Here is an 18,671-nt window from a genome sequence, read left to right as displayed (position 1 = left end):
ATTTTAAGGGACAACTTGTCTCTATATCTGTCAGGTAACAAAACAAAACATATACAAGCAAATACTCTCATCATATCATAGTTTGGAGCTCATTTATACAACTTCTGAAATGGAGATATATCCTTAAGCACACTTGAGGGTATACGATTTATCTAATAGATACTTAGCTGAACTTCATTGCCTATAACACTTTGGGCACTTTGCTTCCAAACAAAAGAACTCTTGTTGTTTCAAGGATATGTTTGTTCTTTCTTTTAGCTGCTCCATTTTGTTCAGGAGTGTATGGACAAGATCTATGATGAACTATACCTTTCCCCTGTAGAAACTTTTGAAATACACTACGATGAAGGGCAACGGGGTCCCTGCCACGGGTTTGTGTGTGTGGTGACAGCACCACGCAGACGGTTGCACCACACACAAGGGGTCATCGATGCTCTGCTAGCGCACACCCATGTGCACACGGTGATGAACTATACCTTTCCCCCGTAGAAACTTTTAAAATACACTACTGATATATGCAGGGTTGAATCGTTTGGGAAATAACCAGTTAAGCCTTAAGAGGGTAATTAAAATACATAGAATAATAAGTATTCCTACCTTATATTGTACCTGATGGGTTTAAATAAGCAATAGAAACGATTAATTAGACTTTTTAGAATCACTGCTTCCATATCCATAATCATATATTGTTTACAACTAGACACATCATGCATAAAAGCATGACTTTATAATGCATAAATTATGCATGATCATAGAGAGAAGAAGAAGAAGATGAGGCAGAGCAAGGGAAGCGAGAAAGAGACACCAAAGCGAGAAATAACCAGCCTAACCCTTTGCCAACCTACAACTCTCACGTCCTTTGACATGATTTGGCATAACTAACTTTGACCCACCAAAACTCCCTGAAGACAAACTTTTGCAACCTGAAGCTGGAAATATGACTCAGTCTCAGATGCCACAAAACAGATTCAACTATGACAGAAGCTCCCAATATGATCTCATGTTGCTTCTTCTCTCCTATATCAATCCAGTCCAAGTAGTACAAGTCTTCTCTCCTATAACCAACCTCATTATTCTTCCCTGACAATTGATCCTATTCTTCCCTGACAATTGATCCTGCACCACACAACCAAAAGAAGAGAATGTAACATTATCTTTAAGTTTAGTAATTTGACCAACAGAAACAAGATCCATAGCAAGAGACGGGACATGATAAACTTGAGACAAATTAATTTTACTACCCGAATAAGACTCAAAAAGTAATAGAACCTACTTTAGATACAGACATAGAAAAACCATTTGCAGTGCGAAAAATACCACTACATGGTTGACATGTGGTCAACATAGACTCATGAGAATTCATATGATATGAAGCTCCTGAGTCTATTAACCAACTAGAGGAACAACCTGAGATATCTGAGAAAGCAATACCAGAGGAAGAACTAGGAGTAGCAGAGGAATGAGCTACAAGCAAAAAGTTGTAGCTGTTGGATCTGTTGCTGCATTTTTTGTAGCAGTTGGAGCTGACCACCACCTAATAATTATGATCCTTTTGTGGTTGATAGCCACACAGACTGAGTACCAATGTCAGAATAATCCTCTTTAGTCTGTATACCTTCACTATTTGAGGATGCTGCAAACACGCCACCCTTTCTTTTCTCCATATCTCACTCAAACCCCCAACTACAAAATATAGTGTTGTACAATAAAGCAATAGCAGTGAACCAATATCCAAAGCAGTGTATACAGCAGTACACACACAGACTTCACCAAGAGTCTCCACACTATCACCAATATGCCAGTACTAATACCAAAAACATGTCAGTTAAAAAATTAACTAAGACTGCACGATATGATGGCCAAACACTTCTAACACCAATCTGCTGCAATAATAACTAACTTCAGCAGTCAAAACAAGATATAACAGCAAAAACACTGTTACCGCCACCAATAGGAATGCCAAAACACAATAAAACTCCTCCAAATCACCACATTAGCCCACCAAACCACTTCTAACAGTCTTCTAGGGTGAAAACGACATGATTAACACCCTTTTTGAATTGTACAAACCATTAATATGGTCACAAAGAGCCAAAATTACGGTAACTCTGTTATCACTACAAAAACGAGACCCCTAAAACACGGTAAAACTCCTCCAAATCTCAATATTAGCCCACCAAACTACTTCTAACAGCCTTCTAGGGTGAAAAGCGACCTGATTACATCCTTTTTAAGATATCCAAAACCATTGGTAAGATCAAAACAACCCAAAAACTCAAATCTGGACACTGTTTACCATGAAACTCAGAAAATATTAGAAAAATTGTAGAAAATCAGATATAAATCCGATAGCCACGACGATTTTTTATTCTATGTTCTAAAATCATCCTCTAACAAAACCCTAACTCAAATCAAGCAGACTGCAACACTTACCTAGACATGCTGACTCCAGCACCTCGAGATTCGTGCCCACATGAACAGTGCTAACTGTCCCAAAATTAAGTTCCTGATACTCTCCTTCCAATCCCAGATGACCTTTTTTTAGAGCACAGTCTCTAATACCATATTAAAAGAGATACCTGTCATAGGATTTCTTAATAGAAAGCACATGAAGGGAAAGAAGAAAACTAACTTTATTAATTTTCATGAATGAGAGCATACCCACTTTTATGGGTGGGCCTCTCTAAAGGGCTACAAAAGAAAAGTAACACAAAAAGCTATTTTACAAGTTTACCCCTTACCTATGAGACTATATAAAAGAATAAAAACTAAGTAAATGCTACATTACATGTATGTTTCAACAAAGTCTACACACATATTCAATTGGATCATTTTCATTGTATCCCTATGGTTGCTTCATATAAACTTCTTCTTTCAAGTCTCTTTGTAAAAATGCATTCTTGACATCAAGTTGGTTCAGGGCCCAACCATAGTCCACTGTCAGAGACAAAATAATTCGTATTTTTCTCATTTTACCCACAATATTAAAAGTCTCTTCATAATCTATACCATATTCTTGAGTAAAACCTTTTGCAACTAAACGGACTTTATATCTTTCAATGGTACCATCCGGTTTATAATCCCGCCACATTCTTGTCAGGAGGTGTTTTAACCACTTTCCATGTTTGGCATTCATGCAATGCTCTCATTTCCCCATTCTTGGCTTCAATTTATTTCTTATTTTGGATGGCTTGAAAATATGAAATTGGTTCTTGTTTTTCTATCTGCATGAGAAAAGCTTGTTTATATGTGCTGAAATTTCCATGACTCACCCATCTTTGAATAGGATGTTTAACCCTATTTGATCTTCTGAACTTCGGTTGTGTTGCAATTTCATCACATTGGCGGATTGTATTTTCATGTCTGTTCATGTTTTTGGATTGTTGTCCCATTTCAATACTCGTTGTCCCTTTACTTCTAGTGTAGACATAGATTTCTTTATATCTCCCATTTATAGCTGCATTTTCTTCATCGAGAATAGAATCCTCCCTTTGTTGTCCATGATTTTCTAGACCTCCTTGTGATACAGATCATTCCAAGAATTAAATTGAACTACATGACTCTTTGAAATTTGACAACTTGAACATATAATATTTACAGACTCACATTCTAAACTAGACTCAGGAATAAGTTTACTAGAAACAAATCTTTCAATAAAACCTCAGCTACAATGAACAAGACGACTATGTCAAACATTGGCTTTATTTAAACCAGAAGTTATAAACAAAATAGATGAACTCGATGGCTCTAGACTAAGCTTTGAAACATAACCAGCGGACTTGGACGCAAGATCTTCTTTGAGGACGTACATGTTTCTCAATCTTTTGCCTTCAGTGAATATTCTTTTCGTGCGAAGATCCTTGACACATACAGAGGACAAAGTACATATAAATTGGTATTATCAACAAGTTTAGAAACATAAATAAAATTTCTCTTGAAGTTAGGAACAAAAAAGACATTTCAAAGAATCCGAAAACTAGATTTGGACAAGGGAATTGACACATTTTCAATGTGTGATGGGATGACGAGTCTTATTTCCAATAACAATATTATTTTTGCCATGATAAGGAATCAACGTCAAGAACTTACCCTCATCACTTGTGATGTGATTAGCAACCCCATAATCAAGATACCACACCCCTTGCTCATTCTGCTTTAGATTGAGTCTTGCAAGGTAGCAAGTAATAATTGCTTATCTATAAGCAGTTATCCTTCACCACTATGTCTGACCCCTGAATTGGCTCTTGTCTTGATTTTTGTATTGTGTTTTCCCCTTATTATACCTGAGATCATCTTTGAACCATCAATTTTCTTTAACTTGTTATAGTTTCTTGCATATGAAACAAGAATAGAGTATCGTCCTTGTGCTGCAGTGTTAGGCAGAATATTCAGTGACTCTGCCTCCTTGATTACCTCCACGACTACGCCCCCTACGTCCTCTAAAATATCCATCTCTTCCACGAACATGTGATACGTGACCAGAACTTCCTGAGTATCATTAGTGGCATCTGCATCAACAGTGACGATCATCTCAAATGTAGCAATTTGGCTTTTAGATTTTCAAATATATGAAGTATCTTCAAATACTATAAGGTTGTAGAGAGGACATGATAATCATGGCCAAGACCATTGAGAGCCTGCTGAACCATATCCTTATCTGATACTTTTTAACCAACCATGACTAGTTGATTAGTGATATTTTTCATCTTATTAAGGTATTTCATAATGGACATGAAACATTTCTTCAAATTTGGAAATTCCTTCTTAAAAAACTGGACCCTAGATTTTTATATTTGATAATATGTCTGGACTAATTTAGTCCAAAGTTGAAGAGTCATGCAATCATCAGGCACTCCAATAAGAACTTCCTGCGACAAAGTGAAAATGATGTACACAACCAAAGCTTGATCCATTTTCATCCATGAAATAAACTCTAAATTTTTGACAGAAACGAATGAAATGACAACCCCTTTGTCATCTGTATCTTCCTTGATGACATACTCTGTTGGAGAGACAATCGATCCATCAAGGTGCCTAGAGAGATCTTGACTCTTAATAAAATGAGTTATTTGCTTCTTCCAAGTTAAAAAGTTGGAGTTCAGTTTTTCAGAAACCAATTAGGGCAAAAAGGCAGAAGACATGGACAGTTGAGAATTTGAATCTATAAGTAGAGCAAGATGAACCGGGATAATAAAGAATATGATAAAACAATAGTACTTGGCCAATCACGTCAATATCGAAGACTAAATAATCCAAAACTTGACCGACCTTTTTTTTTTGGTCGGTATACCACTGCAGACATGAAAAGATCTTATCAGAAACTCACAGTTTTTTATATGATATATATATATATATATATATATATATTTATTTATGTGTTAATGGGATAAAGAGACGTGATGGTGAAGATGAGAAAGCTTATGCAATCAAATAATAGTAGCACCAGAAATGATTGGGAACAAGTGGATTTAAGACTAATAAAAGAAATAGAGAAGAAAGAAAGGAAAACAAGAGGAAACTTGGAGAAGAAGCGAAGAAAAATGCCCAAGATCTATTAGAACATACCTCAATAGATTCAACTTTGAGACCATGCTAATTTTGGTATCTACTAATGTCCAGAGTAGCCACATGGAAGAATAGGGAAAGACGAAAAGATGGGGTTTCTGCTGAATAACAATTCCCAATAGGGAGTTCGAGCGAGAGCTTTGCTATATATTCAAAACATAACTTACATGCCGTTTTACATATTTGCCCATATCTAATACAGTACAAGCTATGTAACATGGATTCTTCTAACAGGGCACCCACACCCGCACCCGCACCCATGTGGGTGCCACACTTGGACACAACTTCCTTTGTGTCAGGTGAAGTCAACCACACTAAGGTCCATTTCTGTCCAAAAGTAGATTCAGTTAACCCTAATCAAGTCCAGTTTTATATACATCCGCACCTCCGTACCAGTGTGGTGTTATTTTTTATTGATGAGGAATAACAATTGTAGATTGTTAATTTGATTTATTGCATGAATTTATGCATGATGAGTTGATGATATGATAATTGTTTTTATTTCATTAGTGCTAACTTAAAACTGTTAAATTATGTATATATGTACCCTCCCCACAACCTCGCACCCAAGTTTTTTTAAAGTGCTGCATCGCCGCATCTACACACGCGTCCGCATCCGCACCTATGTGACAGAATACAAGAAACTAAATGCAAAACAGTTGTATGGGAAAGAATGAAATAAATGAAGAAACAAAAGGTAACATCTGACCATTTTACATATTGGATCTGGGTATTGGTTCTGGATCCAAAACCCAGACCCAACAAACGTTATCTCTCAATAACCCTATCCTTCGCTTGAACAACTCGTGTTGTATCTTGCTACCACAATAGCCCATGCCTAAAATAGGGTGAAATAGAGCAAGAGTTCAATCCAATTTGCAACCTCCATTATTGAATATGCACCCAAGATTAGGATTATGTTCATACTTTGGTTATTGTATCAACCTAAGGGCTGACATTGTGATACAATATATCATATTGTAAATACAATACTTTATTGATAACGTTGGTTTAGATAATCTATAGGAAGAAATGGTTGGTATGAAACAACTATAGAAAATCATCTCTATAAAGAAACTTGGTTGTGATGGTTTTGTTTGTGATGTGTATGAAGCTGAGCTAGGTTGAGCATGGTTGTATATAGGCTTCCTTAAGTTGTTAGGGGCGAAATGATTAATTTGGTGAATCAGTAAAAGATAGAATCTAAGGAGAAAGCATGTGAAAGTTGTCACTTGGACACTTCACTTAGCATTGTGAAAACACGTGAGAGAGAGAGAGAGGGAGAGAGAGAGAGAACCTTTCTTAAGAAGTCGGCAGCCTGTTTCTTTTCAGTTGCTGCACTCGTGCCTTTATTAGTATAGGGTTACAATTATAATTTACAGGGACAAAATTGCCCCTTATAAGTAACACAAGTTACAATATAATACAGCTGAAGTGAAACTCGTGGATGGATATGGATCCGATATCGGATCCATATCCAATCCATATTTCACATTCTAATACCCTCCCTCAAGTTGTGCATGTGTATCCCATATCAACATGATGCTTCTTGGACACAGTCAGTGTTGTTAAAAACGCACCTCAAGGCGCAAAAAGCACGCCTCTCCTCGAGGCGAGGACCTTTTTGCCTTGAGGCGCACTTAAAAGGCGTAAAACCATAAAAGCGTATGCCTCATGCGCCTTGAGGTGAGGTGCACCTCATTGTGAGGCGTGCATTAAAAAAATCGGATGGGCCCGAACCCAAGTCCGACCCAGACCCGTATTCTCGAAGGTTCGAGAACCTATGTCTTTAAAAAAGACACAGGCGCCTTAGGCGAGGGGCAAAAGCCCTCGCCCCTTCTCTCTCCACTCTTTCCCCTCTCGTCCCCCGCGACCGCTGTTGCCGGCCACCACCCGCCGCCGGTCATCGCCTCTTCCACCTTCTTTCCTCTGCTGAGAAGGCGGCAGCGACCCGCCGACCACCACCGTCCTCTGTTGCGAGGGCGCTAGTGACTCATCGCTACCGCCGTACGTTCCGACGACCTCAGCCGACATCCCCGACGCCGCCTTACCTCTGCATTTTTCGGTGACGTCGGAGTCGCCGCCGCCAGGTAAACCCTCTTCTTTACTTCTTCTTCTCTGTGAGGGGTCGATCGATAGGGGGGCAAAGTGAAATGAGATGATGATCTTCCAAACACGAGCTGAGATTCGAAATGATGTCTTAACAAGACATTTAAGCATAACCCTTAAGAAGGGTATAAAGGGAACAAAAGGAAAAAATATTCTTTTATTGAACAAAGAGAATGCAATGCTTAAGAAGCATTTTTCCAATATAATACAAGAGGGGCTGAACCCCTATGTATACACAGTATGAGAGAGGGAGAGTATGAGAGACTCAATAGAGTCGTTGGACTCATTCCAACGGCTCTAACTAGAGCTGTTGGACTGGAGTCCAACAACTCTATTGCTAGTCAAGTCTTAACTAAGACTTGACTAGTTATGTCATTCTAGTTCAAATTGAACTAGATGACAAAAAAGAAAAATACAGAAAAAGAAAAGAAAAAATATTATTTATATATATATAATATATATATATATATGTTTACAAATTTACATTTTAACACAAAGCCCCCTGTCGTCGCCTCTCGTCAGGGGGTTACCCCCTGCCATTCTTTTAGGGTCGACCGACAAGGGGGCGGTGCCCCCTGTCGTCGCCTCTCGTGGGCAGGGGTTCCCCCCCCCCCTCTGCTTTTCTCGCTTGGACGACCGACAGGGGGGCGGAGGCCCCTGTCGTCGCCTCTCGTGGGCAGGGGGTTCCCCCCCCCCTCTGCTTTTCGCTCTTGGTCGACCGACAGAGAGGTGGAGCCCCCCTGTCGTTGCCTCTCATCGGCAGGGGGTTACCCCCTGCCTTTCTTTTGGGGTCGACCGTGGGCAGGGGGTTCCCCCCCCCCCCCCCCCCCTCTGTTTTTCTCTCTTGGTCGACCGACAGGGGGGCGGAGCCCCTGTCGTCGCCTTTCGTCGGCAGGGGGTTACCCCCTACCTTTCTTTTGGGGTTGACCGATAGGGGGGCGGTGTCCCTGTCGTCGCCTCTCGTGGGCAGGGGGTTCCCCCCCTCTGCTTTTCTCTCTTGGTCGACCGACAGGGGGGCGAAGCCCCCCGTCTCTTTCTTTTTCGGTAGGGGGCTCCGCCCCCTGTCGCTCACCTTGTCGTCAAGTAGGGGGCTTTGCACCCCCTGTCCTTGCTTTGCAGACTGGGGGCTCCAACCCCCCTGCCATTTGCCTTGTCGACAGGGGGGCTCTGCTCCCCCCTGTCCTCCTTATGTTAAGTGTTATTTCATTGATACGATTCTTTATAGATTTTCTTATTTCCTGTTTTTGCATGTGTTGATTTTCATGCTAGTGGAATATTATGTATTGGAGAACGTCTTAGTTTATTATGTTTGATGATGTGTTCCAGTATTTAATCAAACTGTTGATGATGGTCGCCTCATTTATCATTTTATTTAGTTCTGTCATTTTGTAAAGAGAGTGATGTTTCTAATTCTATTTGTTCCTTGGATCCTTGTGCCTTAATTTGGTTTAAAACCTTCTAGATCATGTATACATGCTTATGCTAACATCATTAGTTTGGATTTGTCACTTCATATATCTTTCATTATCTGGTTCTGCTTTCGTTCTGTTGATTGTGCTTTGTGCGTTGACGATTTTTGTAGTTTACTTGATTATGGTGTTGGTTCATTAACAGTTCTGTTCTATTTCTCCCTTTTTATCCTTTTCGTATGTAATATCTTTCTCTACTTTACGTTGCTTTGTTCTATGAAAAAATTCATGCAAATGTTTGAATCGATTAGGATTGTAATACATTCCTGTGGATTGCTGAACTTGTATCTTTACTTTTAGTTGCTAATTTGTGTTTGCATCACTACTAATAGTTCTTATTTATTTATAATTTTAGATAATTAATTTTTATAGTTTTTTTAAGTTTAAAAAAAAAATTGAGGCTTATGCCTCGCCTCATATTTTGGTGGAGCACCTCGCTACGCCTCAACGCTTTTCACAACACTGGACACAGTCAAACCAGTTTCACACAGTAAACATTGCGTCATTAGATTTATCTATTTTCTTTTATGATCTTATTTACTTATTTCATATTCACTTGAATTCTTTTTCCTTTTAAATTTGTCATCAGTTACATACATTGCATTTCAATTTCAATTTACTTTCATTATTTGATCTTCCTAATTGTAGCAATTTAGAATTGTCGTGTTGTACAAACACATACATGCATATATCTATGTGTGTACAGCCTGTCCCCGTGTCCTAATTATTGAAAACTATCCTATCGTACCAAACGAATTCGCATTGTGTCCCTCTCCCACATCCGTATCCATGTGACATAGTGTGAGCATACGTTGATGATTATTAAGCAAATATTTATACTATCTCGTTCATATAGAATGAAGTCAACCGCTTATCGTAAGTTCATGATGGTCAACACCATAGCTGGTTTTGGGTTAATAATGAATTCAACTGCTTATCATAAGTTCAGCAGGGCCTTCTTGCAAAAAAAAAAAAATGGTTTGTGAAGACTTTGGCCAAATATAAAGGACATTAATCTCTTTATGAATCAGACATCGTCTCTAATTGCTGAATAGGTGGTAAGGGTGGTGCTTATGATCTCTTTGGTTAATTGCTTAAAATAAACTGTGCTTTTGGGGACAGTTGATGCATTATCTTATTTGAAAAAGATAAGATGCTGCTTCTTAGGTTATTGATGAGTGGTTGGGAGAAAGATAGAGAATATAGTGTACCTATTTGCTTGTGAGTTGTGACACTTTTATTAGAGTATTTATGAAGCCCATTTTGTTGACATGATATTGGGAGTTTATATGCATAGCTGTATTGGGAGGATTTTATTCGCAAGCCACAATGCATTTAACTACTCATAGTTTTGTCATGCATTAGTAGATGAAACTGTTCTCTAACCAAGCAATAGGTTTCCCATGGTTGCATGGCTTGATGGAATGAAACAAAGTGAGGTTGGGAAGACATCCACTTGCTGGTATCATAAGAGAAAATTGTTTTGGGAGTCATCTATATGGAGGATCCACAAATTGCTTGAGGTGATTAAACATTTTCATCATTGTGATGATCAAATTTAGTAGGGTTAAGGTGCAATTATGAAGATGTAGAACAGTAGAGCATCAGCAATTTTGACAAGCTTTCAGCCTATGTCACACGGACTCGGCTAGGGGGTCGACGCACCTGCATCGACACGCCCCGACATGGGTGCGGCTTCGGACACGGGGTGGACTCGGTCAACAGGTGTCAGACTCGGTCAACTCACCTGGGCCGAGTCCGTCCACTTTATAGACTCGGTCAACTTTGACCGAATCTATATTCATCCATTTTTAGGGCAAAAAACTAAAAAAAATCATATATATATATATAGTCAGACTGTGTGCACAATCAGTCACAAACTGTGCTATCTTATTACTTTGATCGTTCTCAGTGCTATCTTATTAATTTATTGTTATATATATATAATTATATATATTTAAAAAAATATATATGTATATATATAACCGAGTCCGCGTGTCCAAAATTTTTGAAATTGCGCCGCACCCGTGTCGCACCTGCACCCATGTGACATAGCTTTCAGGTTGCTCGTAATTGTAGTTAGATAGCTAGTGCCAGGCATAATGCACTTATTTTTTCCTAAAGACATATAAGAAGAAAGCCAGCAGAAAGTATATAAATTGACTCTACTCTGGTTCTCATTCATCATTCCCCCCTTAGATTATAATGTTCCTGAAATGTCAGACACACTATAAATGCATGTGTTTATTCTGTTGTAGGCAATATTGATATCAATCATAGAATCAGATTGCCCAAAATAGTACACATGATTTTTTGTCACTCTAGCTGGATATCCATTTATGTGTATGACATAATGCTGTTCACTACTCTCGAAGGCATATATCCTATTGGGGCAGTAGTTTTCTTTGTTTTTTCTTGATGACATTCATAAATAGCAAATGCCTCCAAGATCCCAAAGAACTGTCTCGGTTCCACTTGAAAATGTAATCACATTTGGCAGAGTTCGCTTCAAAATCTTGGCAAAGCTATGAATTTCTCTTCATGTTCAGTGTAAATATATTTGCTTATGATAGTTCTATCTAATATTTATTTAATATTATAAGTTGTTATGGATTTCGCACGTGAGAATGAAACTTCCTCTGTTATTAACTTAAATTCATTTGTTGATTATAGTGGAAGGATGCTTTTACATGGCTTGAAAATACAATTTCAAGTCTTCATTTTCTGGATGCATGACCTGTATTTCCTTGTTTCTTTTTTTCCCTTGCTACCAGATAGCATTGTGGTTAGTTATGTGGTGGAAGCCTGTTCCTTTTGCAGTCACCCTATCCAAGCTTTTCTTTGCAGGTTTGTGTTTTTAAGAGTGTAAAACGCTGTCTATTGGATCCAATTGTATGATGTTGTCACCACGTGTATAAAGTATTGAATCTGTTTAGTTGGTTTATTTCGGGCACGGGCCTCTCACCACCATTGCTTATGTATTTTGACAGGCGTCTCATTGTTTGCAGCCCTTGGGTTTCTTCTCTATGGTGGGAGGTGAATTTTTAATTATTACTGTTACAAACATCTGTTGGTAGTCCTACTTGTGTCTGTAAATGTGAGATCATTCTTTATGGCCAATGTGTTTTTCTATACCATGTTCAGAATCCATCTATCTTCCTGAAATCTGCCTTCCAGCCAAGGATTTGTGTGAGTTTTGGATGGGTTTGTACAGCATCTATTTCTTGTTCAAGTTTCTGTATCACTTTGCTGAATCTCGTCAGATTCTTGGAGCTTCAATGCTGTTATAAAACTGGAAAACTCTTAGCAAAGGAAAATGCATTTGTATTATCCATGCGATAAATGCTGTACAGACACAGGACAGACACAGGACAGACACTGTATTTTTAATTGCTTAATTATCAAATACATGAATGAGTGTATAAGATTCTGAATTTGTATTGCCTAATCATGGATGACCTACTGAAGACAAGATTATTAAGAAATACAGACAGTCATGCCAATGGCAAGTGACAAAAATAAAAAATGGCAATTAACAATAAAATCAAGATTCAGTATTGTCAAAGAGATAAATTTAAGTCTTGGGCACAGCGGTGAGGTCCAGCACATGTTGATTGAGTTCATTAAGTGCCCTGTATCTTATAGTGTTGACATGGACGTGTAGAGCTGAGTGAAGTGTTTGTGTGACTTACCCTGTTTGGATGTTTTTATAAATGTCTTCTTGCTATTTATATTTATTTTAAATAGCAACTTTTTGTGTTTGGTTGTTTTATTTTTTTACGTGTTTTCATAAATATAAAGAGAAAGCACCTCTTTTTTTAAAAACAAAGGGGGACCTATTTTCTCTTTCTACTGCTACTAGTTTTCTTCAATTCTACCACCACCACTTCTTTACTGCCACTACTACTTCACCAGCACTACCACCACTGCTTCTTCACCACAATCACCACAATGTTGTAAAAAGCATATTAGAAGGGCCAAAGATACAAATGTATTGTAATTAAAACCTCATTTAATAATTTTAAAAAATAAAAAATGCACAAAAAATAGAAAGTTTTAGGTAAAATCATAGAAACAATAAAAAAAAGAAATCAAATTTAAGCATTATGAACAATTAACCATATACATGCACTACTAAAACATGTGAAACAATATTGTAACAAACTAATAACTAACAAAACAAAATGTTTACTGTTGTATGGGCCATATCGTACGATACAACCATGTTTTGTACGATGCGGCTGATACGGCCCGATAACTGTGAGAAGGCTATATAGTGAGCTATATCATCTGACCCTCAGGTCAACAATGTGATACAGTGCATGATACAATATTGGTAATATTGATCATCACCACTTTTTCGCTACCATCACAACTGCCAATGTTGTAATTATCGTATTGGAAGGGCTGGCAATATGGGTGTATCGTACCATATTGTAATGTACGGAAGAACTCTATTTTAAAAATCATAAAAAACAAAAAATGAACAAAAATCACAATTTTTTTGAAAAAAATCAGGAAAATTTTAAAAGAAAAACATAGAAAAAAAAAGAAATCAAATTTAAGCATTATGAACATTTAAGCATACACATGTACTACTATAACATGTGAAATGATATTGTAACAAACTAACAAAAAAAGGTTTACTATTAAAGAGTCTCATTAGATAATAAACAAAAGCAACAAGTTTTGAGTAAACAAATTATAACAATTGCATAATACAGAAATAAAGTAAAATTTAAACTAACTAAAAAAATTTAAAAATATGGCCACAAAGATAATTAAAACACATTTTAATCAAACTACAATATTAAGTAAACTTATTATAAAAATCGAGCATGAATAAATATGTAACAATTATCAAATATAAAAGCTATAATTATGATGTTATAACAATGTATCCATTACATATATCAAAAGTGTAAAATAAAAACTATGTCACATGGGTGCGGGGGTGCGGCAAAATATATATATATAAAGTCCAAAAGTTGGACATAAATGACCCTGGGTGCATTGACTGCACCCAGGGTCAGGTTGACTGCATCGGGTGCAGGTGCAACGCGGGTGCGGCACCTAGTTGAAGAGTCCCTGTGACATAGGTAAAAAACAAGAAAATAATGTCATTTCTAAGTAGTAAGCATTAAAAAAGAGAAGTTTCATAATGTCTTCATTAATTAGTTTCACTAATTACAACAAGCACAAGAGTTGAACAATGTGTGCTCTTCCATAATAATATTTCTCTTCTCTTCTTTCTTGTCTCTACTAATCACATTAAACTAAGAAGAAACTGCTATTTTTTTGTTCACATAGCTTATGAAATAAGTGAATAGGACTCTACTAAAGTCATATTTATATAAAAAGTTGTCACTAAAGGTGAAAAATGATCCAAAATAAATTGCTTGATAATTTTCAGCACAAAAAAGTGAAAAGGTTGTATCTTACGATACGGCATGTATCATATGCTACGGTCTGATATGCTGCATTTTTCGATTCAGGGGTATATTGTATTGCATGGACCAGCGATACTGTGATACCGTATCGTAATACTGATAACATTGACGACTGCCACTACCATTATCATGACCATCACCACCACTACCACTTTGACCACCATCATCACCACTACCACCACCACCACTGCCACTGTTATCACCACTTCACCACCATCATCACCACCACTACTACTTATCCTCTCCCATTTACTACTTATCTCCCTTTCTTTTTCATTCTAGTTTAAATAGTTTGTGATCCCAACACACTTAATTATCAATAAAAGCCACTCTTTGTAAAATGTTTTTATTTATGTTTGTAAACAATAAATAAAAACACATCCAAACAGGGCCTTAGCTTATTAGTTTATTGAAATAATTCCTGATTGTTCACAGTGAACTTGTGTTGTTGACTATATGTTAGGCTTTTCCTGATGTTGCAACGATTCCCCGTTGAATCAAAAGGACGACGCAAAAAGCTACAGGAGGTATGTGATTTCAGTATTATTGGATTCGTAGCTGCATTGTGGTTCCACTGGCACATGATTTCTTGCCTTCTGTCTGATATACAGGTTGGCTACGTAACCACCATATGTTTCACGTGTTTCTTGGTGAGATGTATAATGGTAAGTCTTTTTCCTATGTTTGTAGTCAGAAGCACAATTGTCCATCTTTTTGTGCTGTTTGTATTGTATGCTCTTATGATGGTATTTCCTTTGCTCTGCTACAGATGTTCTTCTGTGCATTTGACAAAGCTGCAGACCTTGATGTTTTGAACCATCCCATTCTGAACTTCATATACTACCTGGTAAGCTTCCTGCCTGTGTGTAATCCTGTTTATAGATTGTGGGGATCTAACCAAAATTAAATCTCCACATTCAATCAAGTCTGATACAATTCTAAGTGCTAGAATTCTAGAACTCGTCCCCTACTCATGGTTCTCTGTTATAATCTTTCTTCTATGAATTTTGGGGTTCCTGTGCATCGTTGTCTCAAAATACTCTTCAGCATTATCATGATTGAGTCCAAGATTGGTTTAGTTTACTGCTGTTACTGTGCCAGTGCCTGGACTCTGGTGTATTTGTTGTTTGCCAAGTTTTCTGAAATGTTCCAATTCTAAATTGTCGAGATCCTCATGTTTCTCTTTAGTATTTTGTCTGAGGACTACCAATTCTTTAGAGAATTTGTCCCTAAATTTTCAACAGTTATTAATTGTCTTGCAAAAATCTTCTGATGAAAATTTATGTTGCCTATGCAAAATGTTTCCATTGGCTTGTGGTTGATTGTTTGTTCCTTTGTATGATGAGTTTATCAATTTTCATGACCCTGGATGTCCACTGAGGTGAGGATAGTCTATCATCCTAAGAACTTAGAATCAGTTGGCTTCTCATTTTACAGTTGTTTTTTAGACAATGATGCACTGGAACCTCCTCCAAGTTGTCGACTTGGTGATCTGCAATCGAATTACAATGTTTTATGGCTTAGACAACTTGAAGCAAGTTGGCTTTCAATGAGGAGCCTATTTTGGCCATCACTTTCAAATGGTTTATCAAAGGAAATTTATTTCGATTTTCGAGTTATTATTTTCATCAAGACAACAGGAAGTCAGGGGTTCAGAGTGTCGTTCAATTATGTTCAAATTTCAGTCTTGACATTCAGGATTATGAAATCTGAGCAAAAAACAAGAGCCTTCCCTTGCAACCACACCATCCCCCTGCTTCCCTCTTTTTGTTGCTGATGCAAGAGTTCTTGCATTCCCAACAGCATAATCTGTTGGATTATTTAAGGAATGTCATCTGAAACTGAATGGATTTTTTGTTGCTACCTTTGAATACTGTAGCCTGGACTGTTATAAGAATGGCATGGAAAACTTGACTTCCTAGTTAACCATTTCTCATTTTTCAAATAGAATGTCATTTGCCCCAAGGGGTTTGGCGTAGTGGGATGGGGCCTAGGCCGCTTAGGCGGGTGGTCTAGGTTCAAATCCCATAAGTGTCACCCCTTGCACAAGCTGAAATGTGGTGACTCCTTGGGGTCGAGGGGTAAGCCCTCGGAGTTTTATGCTGCCAGGACAGCGACCGGCAGGCATAGCCAGTGTGACTAGGTCTCTGTTCCCTGGGGTGGTTTCTCCAAGTAAAAATCCAAAAAAAAAATAGAATGTTATTTTTCCCTTATTTCATCTAATTCATAAGAAAATGGATTTTATTCACACCTTCGGCCATGTGGTAAATGTGGACCAGGTCTGAGTCTGACTAGTTGTTTAATAATAAAACCTAGAGGTGTTGGTGAGCCATCCAAGTTGGAATGTTTTAGATTTGCCACCCCAAATTAAAAGCTGAAACCTGAATCTGTCATCATGTGATCTAGGAATTCTTTTTGTCCTTGTGGTTCATGGGGCATACCTTTTTAGAGCATGTTCTTCATCTAATTATGGGGTTGAAGGTTTTTCAAGCCTGTATGAATGTTGTTCTCGTTTTGTTCCTTGATTTATAGCTCGTGGAGATTGTTCCATCCACTCTGGTACTTTTCATTCTAAGGAAGTTGCCGCCAAAGCGGGGCGTTACGCAATACCACCCCATCCGCTAGAGATGATAGACAGAAAGTAAACAGTTATGTGGCAACAACCCATCTAAGAGAAGGGATCGGTAGGGACTTCAATGCTGGTCACCTAATTCAACCAAGATGTAGGAGTGCTTTTGTAAGATTTGAAATGATGTCTGCTCTTGGTGTGATCTATAACACACTATTCTAATCCCGTGCGCCATGCTTCACAACCAATTTGTGTTTGGACTCTGTAAAATTGTGAATTATATGAAATAGGTTTATGACAAGATATACGTTTAATTCTCTATCGAATTCAATCTTATGGTCAATGTGTTGCCACGTGACTAAACAGCTCTTGTGTATGTTTATCCTGAGTTTTTGTAATTTCAGTTTGTAGCTCGATTTTTACTTTTGATGTTCAGCCTGTGTTGCTCACTGCTGCTACTGTGATCTGTAAGATTGGGCCTACTTGTGTTATAATTCGTCTCTAGCTTGATCATAAGTTCCCTAATAGCCTCCGTTTGGATGACAGGTCCAAACCTGGGTTGAGTAATTCAGGTTTTGCCTGAAAAACAGGTTTTTAAGATCTTTGGATGATCAGAATCTTGAAACAAAAAGGAAGATTGCCATCTTCTGGCCGGTTGGTGATGACAAAATAGCTGAAATAAACAGGTTTAGAAAAAGGAGAACAATATTTTGGCCATTTTCAACTGATGGGCGGTCGTATAATGGCTGGCCTCTAAAAAAAAAGAGAGAAAGAAAAGGAAAACAAATCTCGTTCAAAGGAGGGGAGAGGAGCTGAGGGGGTTAGGGACCTCCGCTGCCTGATAAACCAGGTTCAAAAACATAATAAGGGATACGGGGGATGATTTTGTGAAGCCAGGTAATGATGCCGAAATCTGATTTAAAACCGGCCTTTGAGTGTCATCTAAACGGGGCCATGATATCATGTATCCTTCGAAGTTTACAGGGCATTTTATTGTCAGTTAATTAGAAACCTTGGCAGTGTGTGCATGCATCGGTAGTACTATGCTGTGATTCTTGCCTATGTTAATCAGATTGCTCATCTTTCGTGCGACCAAACTTCGCACGGTCCCCTGCCATATTTGGCACTGCAGAGTTCTTTCATTCAACGGCCTGGTGTGTTTGTCACTCCACTCATGCTTTTGTTTCTCATATGTACAACTAATCTTGCTGAAGTTGATCATGTACCAATATTAGGCAAAACAACAAAGATGATGTAGAGTGCAACTCAATTGAAAATTCAAGCAAGAACTGCAATCAGATGTATGCGCATGCGTTTATGGATGTTAGTAAATTGCAACTTTCTATCATGTGGTTTGCATACCTGTTTGCATGATCGCTCAGCTTATTCCTGCTGCTCTCTCTCTCTCTCTCTCTCTCTCTCTCTCTCTCTCTCTCTCTCTCTCTCTCTCTCGGAGAAGTTGAAATTTTGCAGTATATGATTTAGAAAGGAGGATTGATATCGTCTCAT

At 38.0% G+C, this 18,671-nt stretch overlaps 1 protein-coding gene and 1 long non-coding RNA gene across 3 annotated transcripts in view; one reads left to right on the top strand and one right to left on the bottom strand.

The window, feature by feature from the left end:
* Positions 1-18,279, top strand: part of LOC149818138 (tobamovirus multiplication protein 3-like) — a 50,122-nt gene extending 31,843 nt beyond the window's left edge. Inside the window, exons 6-11 of one of the 2 annotated variants that reach the window (XM_089985922.1) lie at positions 11,918-11,990; positions 12,134-12,179; positions 15,057-15,120; positions 15,205-15,258; positions 15,363-15,440; positions 17,709-18,279. In XM_089985922.1, the coding sequence (XP_089842048.1) occupies positions 11,918-11,990; positions 12,134-12,179; positions 15,057-15,120; positions 15,205-15,258; positions 15,363-15,440; positions 17,709-17,729 (336 nt within the window). In that variant the 3' untranslated portion in view covers positions 17,730-18,279. Of the gene's footprint in view, positions 1-11,917; positions 11,991-12,133; positions 12,180-15,056; positions 15,121-15,204; positions 15,259-15,362; positions 15,441-17,125; positions 17,612-17,708 lie in introns of those variants that run through there. The other variant, XM_089985921.1, reaches the window with a different exon arrangement.
* On the bottom strand, positions 618-4,271 carry LOC149818139 (uncharacterized). Its single transcript, XR_016427429.1, has 2 exons — positions 2,434-4,271; positions 618-1,093 (listed from the first exon to the last, which is right to left on the bottom strand). It is a non-coding gene; the product is annotated as an uncharacterized LOC149818139 (long non-coding RNA).
* Positions 18,280-18,671: the final 392 nt, after the last annotated feature.

Source organism: Nuphar pumila, chromosome 13, assembly GCF_984573655.1.
Source record: "Nuphar pumila chromosome 13, dmNupPumi1.hap1.1, whole genome shotgun sequence".
NCBI lineage: Eukaryota > Viridiplantae > Streptophyta > Magnoliopsida > Nymphaeales > Nymphaeaceae > Nuphar > Nuphar pumila.
Note: the sequence above shows the minus strand (reverse complement) of the source record. Positions and strands in the feature narration are given on the sequence as shown.